Source organism: Bos javanicus, chromosome 3, assembly GCF_032452875.1.
Source record: "Bos javanicus breed banteng chromosome 3, ARS-OSU_banteng_1.0, whole genome shotgun sequence".
Lineage (NCBI taxonomy): Eukaryota > Metazoa > Chordata > Mammalia > Artiodactyla > Bovidae > Bos > Bos javanicus.
In genome coordinates, this window is record NC_083870.1 from 112,243,101 (window position 1) to 112,256,008 (window position 12,908).

The 12,908-nt window shown below is 50.7% G+C and overlaps 1 protein-coding gene across 4 annotated transcripts in view; it reads left to right on the forward strand.

Annotated features, from left to right (window-relative positions):
- Window positions 1-12,908, forward strand: part of CSMD2 (CUB and Sushi multiple domains 2) — a 694,802-nt gene that overhangs the window by 385,311 nt on the left and 296,583 nt on the right. For 3 of the 4 annotated variants that reach the window (XM_061412621.1, XM_061412618.1, XM_061412619.1), the window contains one exon: window positions 12,225-12,328. The exons of the other annotated variant lie outside the window; for it this stretch is intronic. In XM_061412621.1, the coding sequence (XP_061268605.1) occupies window positions 12,225-12,328 (104 nt within the window). The remainder of the gene's footprint in view (window positions 1-12,224; window positions 12,329-12,908) is intronic. 4 annotated transcript variants of the gene reach the window in all.

Here is a 12,908-nt window from a genome sequence, read left to right on the forward strand (position 1 = left end):
ACAATGCAGAAAGGAGATTATAAGTCTAGAAACTCAAAGTCTGAGATTGAAGGGTAGGAGCTGCCTTCCTGCAAACAGCAGAGAAAATGTTTGCAGTGTATTCCTACCACTGTTTAGCAGCCAACAGGAGAGATTCAGTGCATTCAAGGACTGCCTGTCTGGTCACCTTGGGGACATCTCCTTCAGCAAAAATCACAGCCTTTTCACGTTCACAGTATGTTTCATGAGCTTAGCATTTATTCATTCATTGATTGTTGGTATGATCTCTGCCCTTGAGAAACATGCACACAGGAGAGGAGGATGGGTAGAAACGTGAAGCTAGAGTTCAGACAAGTGCTAATGGAGCTGTGTCCAGAGTGTGATGGGAAAATCTAGAAAAGAGACACTAATGGAAGGCCAGGGAACTTGGCACAAAGGCAGTGACATTTGAACAGGGTCTTGAAGGATGAGGATATCAGAGTAGACACCTGTGCCGAGGCACTGAGGCTTAGGACAGTCTCTTAGAACTGAAAATAACTCAACATGCCTATATCAAGATGAGGCTGGAAAGTCCGCAAGATCCAGATCAAGGTGAACCCACAGGCTTGATATAGAGGCTTAGATTTTATTCTGAAACAGATTTCTAAGAGTAGAAGTGTTAGGCTATTTGTGATAATAGTAATAGCTATCTCTTATTCTATGCCTGTTATATGCCAAGAACTGAACTAGGCCTTCTATGTAAATGACTTTATTTCATTCTCTTCATAGCACAAATAATTAAGTTTTAAAATACCCATTTGGTGGATGAAAAACCTGAATCATGGACAAGTTAAAGGTTAGGAAACTTGGTCACAGCACATAATCAGTATTTAGTGGCAGCACTGGGCTTTAAAGCCAGTCTTTCTGGGTCCATTGTCTATGAACTTAAGTAGATGTGCTGTGCCATTGGATAGAACATGGTCTCAGAATTGATGGGAGGGGTTGGGACTTGGAGCACTGGGATAAGCCTTGGGAAGAATGAAGGCCACTCTTTCTTCTGTACCAGAGCAATAGCAGAAAGAATTTTTTAAAGATTACTGTGGCAGCAGTGGAGATATTAGAGAGGGATATTGAAGGGAGTGAGACCAGTTAGGAAGCTGAAGCAGATACCCAAGTAAGAAAAACGGGGTCATCAACCAAGGCTTAGGAAACATGGAGAGGGAGACAGATTTAAGAGAAATCTAGGGAATGAGGGCTTCCCTTGTGGCTCAACTGGTAAAGAATCCACCTGCAATGAGGGAGACCTGGGTTCGATCCCTGGGTTGGAAAGACTCCCCTGGAGAAGGGAAAGGCTACCCACTCCAGTATTCTGGCCTGGAGAATTCCATGGACTATATAGTGCATGGGGTCTCAAAGAGTCAGACATGACTGAGTGACTTTCACACTCATTAGAGAACGAGATGGGACTTGGTGGCTGATGGATATGTGATGGAGGGAAAAGGAGAGGTCTCATTCACCATTGTGTCCCAAGTGACCACCATAGTGTCTGGCATACAGTAGACACTCAGGAAACATTTGTTCAATGACCAAATAGATGACAACTCCATGTTTTCTCACTTGGACTAATGGGAGGCTTTCAAAGGAAATACAAGAGGAGGAACAAGCTTGGCAGCAGTCGAGAGGGAAACATGGTGCCTCTGAAGTGCCTGTGTTTCATCCAATGACATTTGGATACACTGGTTGAAAAGTGAATAAATCTGGGTTCAGGAGAGAGATGTGGGTATCATTGCATCGACACACAATTGGGAACAAGCGTAAGGGATGAACAACACTTCTTGGAAAGAGCAAAGAGATTGAAAAGATTCAGAATGGGTCTGGGAACACAATCCTTACAGATGACTGAGATCCAGTGAAAGAAGCAGAGAAAGAGCCGTTGATAGGAGAATCGAGTTGCAAAAGCAAGAGGTTTCCAATCAGGATATGTCTGACAGTGGTGATGCTGAAAAACATCTTGTTGGAAAAGGACTGGAAAGAGACTGTTGGCTTTGGCCTTGGAAGAAGATCTTTCGGCTTTGCTTTGTGGGGCAGCATATTAAAAGGCAGAGACATTACTTTGCCAACAAAGGTCCATCTAGTCAAAGCTATGGTTTTTCCAGTGGTCATGTATGGATGTGAGAGTTGTCCATAAAGGAAGCTGAGCATCGAAGAATTGATGCTTTTGAACTGTGCTGTTGGAGAAGACTCTTGAGAGTCCCTTGGACTCCAAGGAGATCCAACCGGTCAATCCTAAAGGAAATTAGTACTGAATGTTCATTGGAAGGACTGACGCTGAAACTCCAATACTTTGGCCACCTGATGTAACGAACTGACTCATTGGAAAAGACCCTGATGCTGGGAAAGATTGAAGGCAGGAGGAGAAGGGGATGACAGAGGATGAGATGGTTGGATGGCATCACCAATTCAATGGACATGGGTTTGAGTAAGCTCTGGGAGTTGGTGATGGACAGGGAGGCCTGGCGTGCAGTCCATGAGGTTGCAAAGAGTTGACATGACTGAGCGACTGAACTGAACTGAGCAGAAGTGGGTGGGGAGTGCATGGATGGGGAGGGGGTTCTATAGAGGCCAGGCATGTGGACAGCCCTTTGGACAACTTTGTGGTAAAGGGAGGGCAGGAGCAAGGGCACGTGAGGGAGGCTGGGTGAACAGAAGGCTCTGGGCTACTTAGGATGTTTGTTGTTTAGGAGATTGGGATTTTGAGTGCGGTTGTAGACTGAGGGCAAAGCAAGCACAGAGGAAGAGAGTGACGATGTAGGATTAGAGGTTGGGGAGTGAAGGACCTGGAGTCAGTGAGAGGCAAACTGGACTGAGAATGCAGCAGCTCCTTTCACAAGAAGCAGGTGAGGAAAAATACCGTCGTGAAAAGGGGCTGAGAGTTTCGCCTGTAGAATATGTGTCTGTAGAAAAGGACATGTGTCTCTTCTAAAAAAAATTTTTTTATTGTGGCAAAAGTCACACGATATAAAACATACTATTTTAATCATATTTGTTTTATTATTATTTAATCATATTGTACAGTTCAATGGCAGAAAGTACATTCACATGATTGTGCATCTCTTACCATCATCCATCTCCCAAATTTTTCACTTTGCTAAACTGAAACTCTAGCCCCATTAAACTCTACATTCCAACTCTCGCTCCTCACCCTCCACGCCCAGCCCCTGACATCTACCCGTGTACTTTCTGATTCTATGAATTTGGCTATTGTAGGCACCCTGCATAAATGGAATCAAGCAGTATTTGTCTGCACCTACTGTATATTAGGATGCATTTTCAAGGTTGACTTAGTATGACACATGTCCCTTTGGTCTCCTTTTAATCCGGGAATGGTTACACATCCCTGGCGCCTGAGTGTAAGTGTGGCCATTTCATCTCCTTTGAGCTTGAGAGGGAGCTGGGAATGTTCCAGTGACTGGGGCCTCCAAGGGTGAACAGAAGCCCCAAACAAGGGCCAGCAATGACCTGGCATGGGAATGGCCAAGAACCTATGTCACGATGCCAGCCTCGACTGAGCGCGATGGGCTGAGCAGCTCTACCCTGTGGGAACAAGAATTGACAGTCTGATTGCAGAGGCCGGTGAAGGGTGTGTCTCTCCTCGGTGAACTAAGAATAAAACAACGAACACCACCCCGTCATCCTCCCAGAAGTTGGGCAGATTCAGGGAAGAGGAACCGCAGCTCAGAACAAGTGAGGTTGGCCCGCTCTGCTGGGTGCACAGCTCCACCTTCTCGCTTGGATGGGGATGGCCTGGAGAAACAGGAGACCTGCCTCGGCCGGTTGGGCTATCTTAGTATTTGTAGTCATTCTGCCCACAATAATATTTCCCAAATTTGATCAATCGTCAGAAATACCTGGAGAGAGTTTAAAGACATAAAATTCAAAATCCTTTCCTCAAAGGTCTGATTACTGGAGGTGAGATAAGAACCTGGAATTTGCACTTTTAAAGAGCATCCCTGTGGTTCTGACCAGCTCAGCTTATATGATAGAAAACAACCCCTTCCTGTCCCAGCAAAGCACACAGGGCCCTCCTGCCCGCCTCTCCCCAGGCAGTCCTGGCTTCAGCCACACTGCGCTCCTGGTTCAGACACAGCTGGCCCTTAATTTAAGACCTCTGTCCAGCACATCCTCCCCCAGTGTATCTCTTCCATGCAAATTCCTATCCGCCTTTGAGACACAGTTCAGACTTCCGCTCTGCAGAGAAGCCTTCCAAACCCCAGCAGGTCTTAGCGCTGCCTCTGTTCCTCCAGCACTTCGTCAGCCTCTTCTGTTTTGTGCATATGACGTTGCACTGGGTTTAGAATCTCTTTCCCCCATAGCTTAGCAGAGCCCCCCAAAGCAGGGGCGGCGTTTGTTTCTCTCTCCCGCAGTTAGCACAGCCCCCAGTACAGAGGAGGAGATCCGCAGGTGTTTGGATACATTACCAAGTGCTGGAGGAGACCTGTCGCTGGGTCAGGTAGCTCCTTAGGCACGGCCCCGCCAACGCTGGGCCCCAGAGCCTCCTCCTGTTAGGACCTTCCAGCTTAGCCTCCGAAAGGACGTGGCTGATGAAATTTTCATGGTCGGAACTGAAACCGAGGCCTGAGTCGGTGCCCCCTACCTGCATACACCTGCCTTCCTTTCACAGCTTCTCGGTATGAAATCAGGCCATGTGAGGCAATTTGCCTATGATCCTCACCGCATTTGATCAGGAAATTAATCCACCTGTGCTAGAAAAGAAGTAAAAGGCAGGCAGGAGAGAATGAGCAAGGTGGGAGGGAGAGGGAGAGCGCGTTTCATGAACTTCAGAGCCGAAGAGAACAGTGTTTCGATTACTCACTCCTTGGGGATTAGCCATGTCACTCTTCCCTGTGTAGACCCGGAGAACTGAGAAAGAACTCTCCAGGCAGCCGTCACTCTCTCGTGCAAATGTCAGGAACCTCTGTGCTGGCCCATTTGTTCACTCACTTATTCATTCAGCAAACATTTACTCCTGTGTGTTCTATGCTGGGCCCCGTGCAAGATGCCGGCTGGTGATCAGAGAGGTTTTCCCTAATCGCCCCTGCAACTCATTCCTCGTGAGTGGGCGGCTCTAGAGGGACCCTTTCAGGGTCTACTGCAGGTCCTCACCCAGATCCCTTTCCTTTCCACAGTTGTCCTCACTTCCCAGCATATCTTGGCATCCCCCTTCCCCTAGAGCTGGGGGTGGGTCCGCACATGCCTTCCTCTGTGAAGACAAAGCCTGCTCCCTCCTCTGGATGGGACTTTGTGCCCTTCGTGCCTGCCGCATCCCCAGCTGCCCTGACGTCAGCACTCACCACCCTGCAGTGTGTTCCCCGTGGACCTGTGTGTCTCCTCTTCCAGGCTGTGAGGTCTTGGGGTGGTATTCACATTTGTCTTGGCTCCGTTGCTTCTTGAAGGCCCAGCACTTGGCAAGGGCATATTAACAGTTGAATAAATCCATCAACCAACGAGTGAATGAATGCATGAAAGGGCTTACTACTCTCAGAGCCACCAAAATTCAACTTGAGGTACTGGCCAAAGTTCCACAACCTCTGAACCTTCTCAGTCTTTGCCCTTGGGCTTTCTTACCCAAACTCCTCGAAAGCATTTCACAAAGATGCTGAAGACCTCTCTGCTTGAATTCTTGAGGGTTCAAGCCAGCCCTTCCACCAGCCTCCCCTTCTCCCCTGCCAAGAACCAGTTCTCCAGCCTCGCCCTGGGCCCTCAGCAAGACCCCTACAGGAGTCACCATGCAGTCCATGCCAGGGGAAAGGGAATTCCCCTCCTTTCTTGGAGCTAAGAGTCAGGCTGCCCCAGGGCATTAGGAACCCAAGGCGGAGGGTTGGGGAAGCCAAGGTCACCCCTCAGGAGCCAGTGCTCTGAGGAGGAATAGGGAAGCAGTCCTGGAGCAGAGGATTGCAGAGGGGCTCTGACTAGGTGGGAAGGGCCAAAAGCAGGTCATGAAAAGTCTAGGGTTTCCATGCCAAGAAACTGAACTTTATCCTGAGGGTCAAGAGCTGATGAATTTTTCTATGGTAATGAAAGCCTTTCTTCAGAACCCACAGTCATTAGGTTGTGATTGGCTGTGAGTAGCAGAAAGCTCCACAGAAGCTTATACAAAACACAGATTATTTCTCCCACATCCCAGGGGTCCAGAAGTGAAGATTCCAGGGCTGGATTAGCAGTTTTCTCAGTGTCTTGAGCACCTCCTATTTTTCCCTCTGCCTTTCTTGGCTCTTATCCTCATGATCACAAGAAGGCTGCTCCACCTCTGTCCTCACATCTGTATTCCAAGAACGCAAGGAGAAAGGTGAGAAAATGCCCTGAGGACTCCTTAGCTCATGTCCCACTGCCCAGAATCCTGTCACTTCCCTATCCTTAGCTCTGTGCTTAGCCAGGTCCATTGCCACATTTCAACAGCTAGCATTCTATTAAGAATGGTAAGCAGTGGGAGGGACAGTGAGTGAACCATTATCTGTGTCTGCCACAGAATCCCAACCATGAACTAGATCCAAAGGAACTGCTTTGGTTGGAGCAAGATCCAGGCCATTCTGGTCTTTTCCCACCTTTGTTTGTGCCCCTTTAGTATCTTTATGGAACCCTGGGGTTCCTGAGAACCATGTTGGAAAACCACTGCTCTAGGTCAGAGGTCAGCAAACTTTCTGCAAAGAGTTAGATTATAAATATTTTAGACTTTGAGGACTATGTGAGGCTTTTGTTGCACATCCTTCTTTGTAGTGCTTTACTTATTTTCTAACCCTTTAAACATGCAAGAATACGTCTTAGCTCAAGGTGCCAAATAAAAACAAGCCTCAGGCCTGATTTGGCCCAAGAGCCATGGTTACCCAACCCTCACTCTAAAAGGGTCGTGCAGCACAGAGTTTGGGGTTCAGAGTGAAGGATGGGCAGCAGACTGGAGCCTAGCTAGGAGACAGTTATAGAAATGCAGTCACTGGACAAAACAATCTCAGTCTAGATCTCTTGGCGCTTCCCAAAACATGCCTAAGAGCGGTCACATCCTCTGCAGCCACACTGAAACCTTGGGCACAGGCTGACAAGACTGGGATTCCTGTCTTTAGCTGGTCCTGGATGATGCTCAGGAAGCAAGGAATGTCCTCCAGGCCCAGGGTGGGCACCCTCCATGGTCCTACTCCCATCCGCCACAGTTCTTGGGAAAGGCAGCAAGGTCCTGAGGGGTGCAGTCTTCAGGACTCAACTCCCTCCACCACCCTGCAGTGAACACAGGCTCCCCGAAGCCCTCCTGCTGCTGCTGGACCCTGGACCGGCCTCCTGGCAGGTCTCTCTGCCCCCAGCCCCTCCCTCCATGCTGAGTGACAGCCTCTCCCCATCTTCACCCTCAAGTCCAGGCTACCTGTTCTGGCCTGCCAGGCAAAAGCCAACTGCAGACCCAGCCAGGCTGCTGTCTCCTCCCCTCACCACCCTCAGCTGCCCTCACCGGTCCTTGTTCCCCAAGCATCTCTGGGATGGAGCCCACACCCTTCTCTGCCTGCAGGGCCCAGCACGCCCACCTCCTCTGTGTGGCCGCCTTTCATCTCTCCCTCCTCTGCTGTCCTCCAGCACTCTCCATCTGTACCATGCCTTTGGCATTTAGATTCTGCTCCACGTTGTCAGACAAGTGAGATAACTTACAGGCTGCAGCTAGCTCAGTGCTCGGCACATGGCGGGTGCTCAGTAATTACATCCTAGCGAAGGGTTCTTTTATTCATTTATCTAATGGGTGCAAATTGGGTGTCTGACTGTGCACACACGTGCCTCTTTAATCACGCCTGTTTCATGTGCTGTCAGTCTCCTGCCTTAGAAAGACACTTTGCCAGCTTCACTCATCTGCATGTTAGTTAATGAATCATTACAGGATCGTGTCTTTAAACAAAGGCCAGAGAGAACAGGGGAACAAATGAAAGCCCCAGCACACTGCGCACCGGGGGCCCGTCCCAAGGCTTCAACACTGAGTGTTTTGTGCTGACTGCTTGGTGTAATCAGCTCCCACGTTGGGGTCAGATGCTCTAAAATGCAGCTCACATCAATGGTACTCTACTCGGTGATGTGAAACATTTTATGGCTCTGGGTTCTGGCCTGCAAAGCGAACTTTTCCCATCATGGACATAGTAATCACATACTCCCTTTTTTGGCACTGGCTTGGTGACCTGGGGCTTCCCGGAAGGGGTGACGGTGGCAAGAATGTACAGGCAGGACCCTGACTTCTCCCTGCGGAGGCCAGGCCCCTGGGTCTGCAGAAGGCACAGCTGGCCTTAGAGTATTTTATGAGCAAGTGTTGGCTGAGCAGCTGGGATCCAGAGAAAGAGCTTAGGGAAGGTTGAGAGGGTAAGTCACGGCCCCCATCATATGGACCTGAGACCTCCCTGGGATGCTGTGAGACAGTAGAGCAGAGTGGTAGGGGCCTGGCCTCTGCCTGATGAGTCCTAGGTCTACTGCTTAGCTGTGTGATCTTAGGGGAGCTGCCTAACGTCTTTAGGCTTGGCCTTTCCCATTTGTAAAATGGAGGGCTTCACAGTGGCCGTGGCTGTCATGAGTCTTTAGTGAGTTAATGTTTGTAAAATACGCAGAGCAGCCAAACACATTATAGGTGTCGCTCTTGTGGTGATGAAGTCTCTCAAGAGAAGATAGTCAAAAACTGATTAAGTATCTCAAAGAATCTCCTAGACCAGAGGTCAGCAAACTACCACCTTTGAGCCAAATCTAGTGTATTGCTTATGTTCGTAAACTAAATTTTATTGGGACACAGCCACACTCATTGGCATGCATATCAATGTACGTGGATCATGGCTGTGCATGCTGCCTGAACATATGCAGCCATGGCTGTGTTCATGCTACAGCAGCAAAGAGGGGTCGTTGCAACAGATATCATATAAAATGCTCAGGTGAAAATACTTATTACCTGGCCCTTGACAGGAACAGTCTGCCGACCTTTGTTCTAGATGGTATCTCCTGTGAGAGATCCAAGAGCCTGGAGATCCGTCCATGCTTGAGGCTCAGGAAAGGTTTGGAAAGTATTCTCCCATTCAGCAGGGTCTGAGCGCGTCATGTGCCTGGCACGCTGACAGGTTCTGGCAGGTCAAAGGCCATGAGACCAGGCCCCTGCCCTCCAGGAAGTTCATGAAGTAGTGGGAGACCAGGTAAAGAGCTCAGTCACAGCACAACAGGTAAGTCCTGACACGGAGAAGAGAGGACGGGCAATCAGGGAGCCCTTGGATGAGAGCTCAAGGATGTGGAAATGTTGCTAGGGGAGCCGGGGACGAGGGAGGGGACTGTGCAAACCAGGATCATGAATGGGCTGGTATGAGAGAATGAGCCAAGGGTCCTTCCTTACGTACCAGGCTAGGAAATGGCATCATTCTGTGGGGCAGGACTAGGGACAGTAAGAGATAGGAAGCCAGTTCCAGCCTGACTAGATGATCCAATGATGACTGGTCATCAGGGACCATGGGAAATGAGCTTGCCTACCTGGTGAGAAAGCTAGAGGGATGAAGGCTTCCTCCCTGGGCTTCCCAGGTGGCTCAGTGGTAAAGAATCCACCTGCCAATGCAGGAGACGTGGGTTTGCGCCCTGGGTAGGGAAGATCTCATAGAGAAGGAAACGGCAACTGACTCCAGTATTCTTGCCTGGAGAATCCCATGGATAGTGGAGCCTGGTGGGCTACCGTCCATGGGATCATGGAAGAGTCAGACATAACTTAGTAACTAAACAACGATAACAAAGGCTTCCCCACTCACTGTAGATGCTCACCGGAATACATGTCTATATAGCCAACAAGGGTTTTTATCAGGAGGGTCTAGCATTTTTGTTGAAACTATCTGAGAGTCCCAAGCAGGAATCCCCTCCTCATGATACTTATCACCAATGATTGGGGTGCTCACTACCTCTGAACACAGTCCTTTTCACTGTGGGACAGTTCTGACAGTCACAGAGTTGGTTTTCAGTGCCTCTCGTCTCCACCTTCTGCCCTTGGACGGGGCCAGGCAGCATTGCTGCTGCTGCCCCTGCCTCTGCCCTCGAGTCTCTCTGCTCTAGGTCAGTACCTCTAGTCCCTCCATCCCCTGTTTTCTAACAGCCCCCAACCACTGCTTCAGGCCCACGCTTCTGTGCAGCCCAGACATTTTCCACCAGCCCTCAATGCCATTTCTCCTAAAACAAAAAGCTCACCCCACACCTTCACTTACCTCTCTTCCTGGAGGACAGAGCCCAAGTCTGTGATACGACAGCCAGCGCTTCCTCATCCGGCTCTTCCTGCTTGTCTCGTGTCCCCACCCTCTGCTTCCCTCTCAGCCACACAACTCCAGATCCACCCGGAGTTTCTGGACATGTCATGCACCCCACACCTCTGCGCCTGCTCCTCTCTCTGCTTGGACCACTTTCCCTTCTTTCTCCATTTATTGGACTCCTCCAGTCCACCTCCCAAACTCGGCCTGGGCTTCATGTCCTCAGGAAGCCTCCTGTGGCCTCCTCCCAGACAGTGCCACCCCTCCTCCCTGTCCTGTCTGCAGCTCCTCACCGTGGGTCCCAGGCCCGGAGCCGAGGGCCCTGCACAGGCAGTACCGGGCTCACACACAAGCACAGCAGAGGTTTCCTTCCTGGGACCCTGAGAGCACCCTGGGGTGAGGCTCTGCCGTGCTGTTTGGTTTGGACAGCAGAAGCCTGCACAGCCATAGGAAAATCTATCCACGGGTATTCTTTACTCCTAGAGTAGCAGAAGAGAAAACAAAGAAGCACTTTCAGCCTCCCTACGGGGAGACTGAAGATCTTCATCAGATTGAAACCAGACTGAAACAGAGAGAAAGAGGACCAGCTGAGATGCTTAGGCGAGGCGACTCTGAGCGTCCTGTCTTCGTGAATGGCACCACCACCCACCACCCCAATTGCCCCAGCCGGGAATATGCAAGTCATCCCAAACCACCCCTCCTTCAGTCCCCACATCCATCAATCACAAAACCCTAAACACTCCAGGACCTGACTCTCTCTTCCGTCTGCATCACCCTCCTGCATCACTCACCTCACTGCCCCTGAAGCCTGGAACCATCCTCACCGCCCAGGCGTCACTGCTGCCGGGTCGTGACACTTGTGTCAGTTTCTACACAAGCCGCCAGCCCAGTGTTCTCCTCCAGCACCTAGTGTCCTGTCACCCCCTGTGGGCAGCTCTCCTGCCGCTGCTCCCTCAGGATGAATGCAGCTGTCTGGGGCCGGGGAGGCTATGAGCACCTGGCCGCAGGCAGCCTTCTCAAGTTCCAGACGTTCCTGAGTCGCCTCCTTGCACTGAAGGCCCAATCACATTGTGCCCCGGAGTGAGGCAGCCGGCCACTGTGTTCAGTTTCCAGATGTGCACTGATAGACCCTGAGCGCTTGTTCTGGAATGTTCCATCTCAGCCACAGTTCAGGCCTTCTGCACCTGACCCCTGCCTCTCCCAGCATCCCCTTTTGACCTGACAGTCTTCCAGAGCTGTCAGAACTCTCAGGACCTACCCCACCCTCATCACAAACAGCCTCCCCTCCTCCCCTCCCCGCAGGCTGGGTGAGCTGCAGGCTTCAAGTAGCACCTGTCACCTGGGGTTGTGATTATCAGTTTGTTTTTCCCTCTCCCCCCTCACCGAAGGCAGGGCTCATGTCATGCTGACCACTGAAACCCTGTCTCCTAGGCTGGCACGTGGTGGGTCTTGAGTATATATATGTGGCAGGCAGGACTAAACCAAGTAAGAGAGAAGAATCTTGTTGAAATGTCTTTCCTGGAACATTCATTTATTCAACAAATAGACAAAGTGCATGGAGAAAAGAGGGCACAGGGGAGGCTGAGAGAAAGTTCTGCAGGTCCCCGGGGACCACATAGCTGAGCTTCCACATGTGGCCTGAAAATTTGCCACCAATTCCACAGGGATTTCTGTGCATTAAAGCGTGAAGGCAGAGTCTAATCATCGCACAGTTGGCCAGATGTGCCTGGGGTTGCCATGACAGCCCCCAGAATTGGCCAGATGTGCTGTAATCCACTTTGGAAAACATCAGGGGACCCCAGAGACTGTGTGGTCCAGAAGAAAAAAAAGTTCCCACTCTAAAAGGTGGCCTGGAAGTGTGGACGGAGGGTTTCGTGGGGTGGTGTCACGGTGCTCTGAGCATCGGGACATGGAGCTTCCTGCTGTCTTCAAGGCCAAGGAAGGCTCTCCCGGCGGCCCCTGCCTGCTGCCTAATCCCTGCTCCTTCCGCAGGTGATCAAGCTGGCCTTCGAGGAGTTTGACCTGGAGAGGGGTTACGACACTCTGACAGTCGGGGACGGCGGGCAGGACGGGGACCAGAAAACGGTGCTGTACATGTGAGTGACGCGGAGCATGTGGTGGGCAAGGCAGGAGCACGTGTGCCTTGGCTGAGGGCAGGGGGATGGTCCTGCTGAGTCTAACTGCCACACTCCCTGCCACCTTGCTATGGCCAGGACAGGTGTCCTGCAGCACTGCTGGTTTCAGCAGCAATCCTGCCATCTCTCTCTACTCCTACCAAGGAAAACAGAGCACTTCCCATGAGGAAAGATCAGGGAAGGTGTGTACCCTGGCTCTAGGGGAGCCAGGGTGATAGAGATCTGGCGTGTATGCCTGGACTGCACTTGGCTGTGTGCGTCTACATAGACCCTGCTCCTGCCACCAGGTGTTTCTCCTCAAGGCCACGTATATCTGAGGCGGCCTGACTGCAAACAGAGGAAGTGGAAGTGTTTTGCTAATTTCCCCGCATGCTCAGAACTGTCTGGGAGATGGATGGTTTCCAGGAATTGGGACCACATGGACATAGTGACCACATATTCTGAGCCCAGAAAGGTTAGGTTGACATGGTCTAGTCGAGGGAGAGGATAATGTCAGTCTGTCCTGGGTTTCATTACACCAGGTCTCAGCTATTGTGGGCCA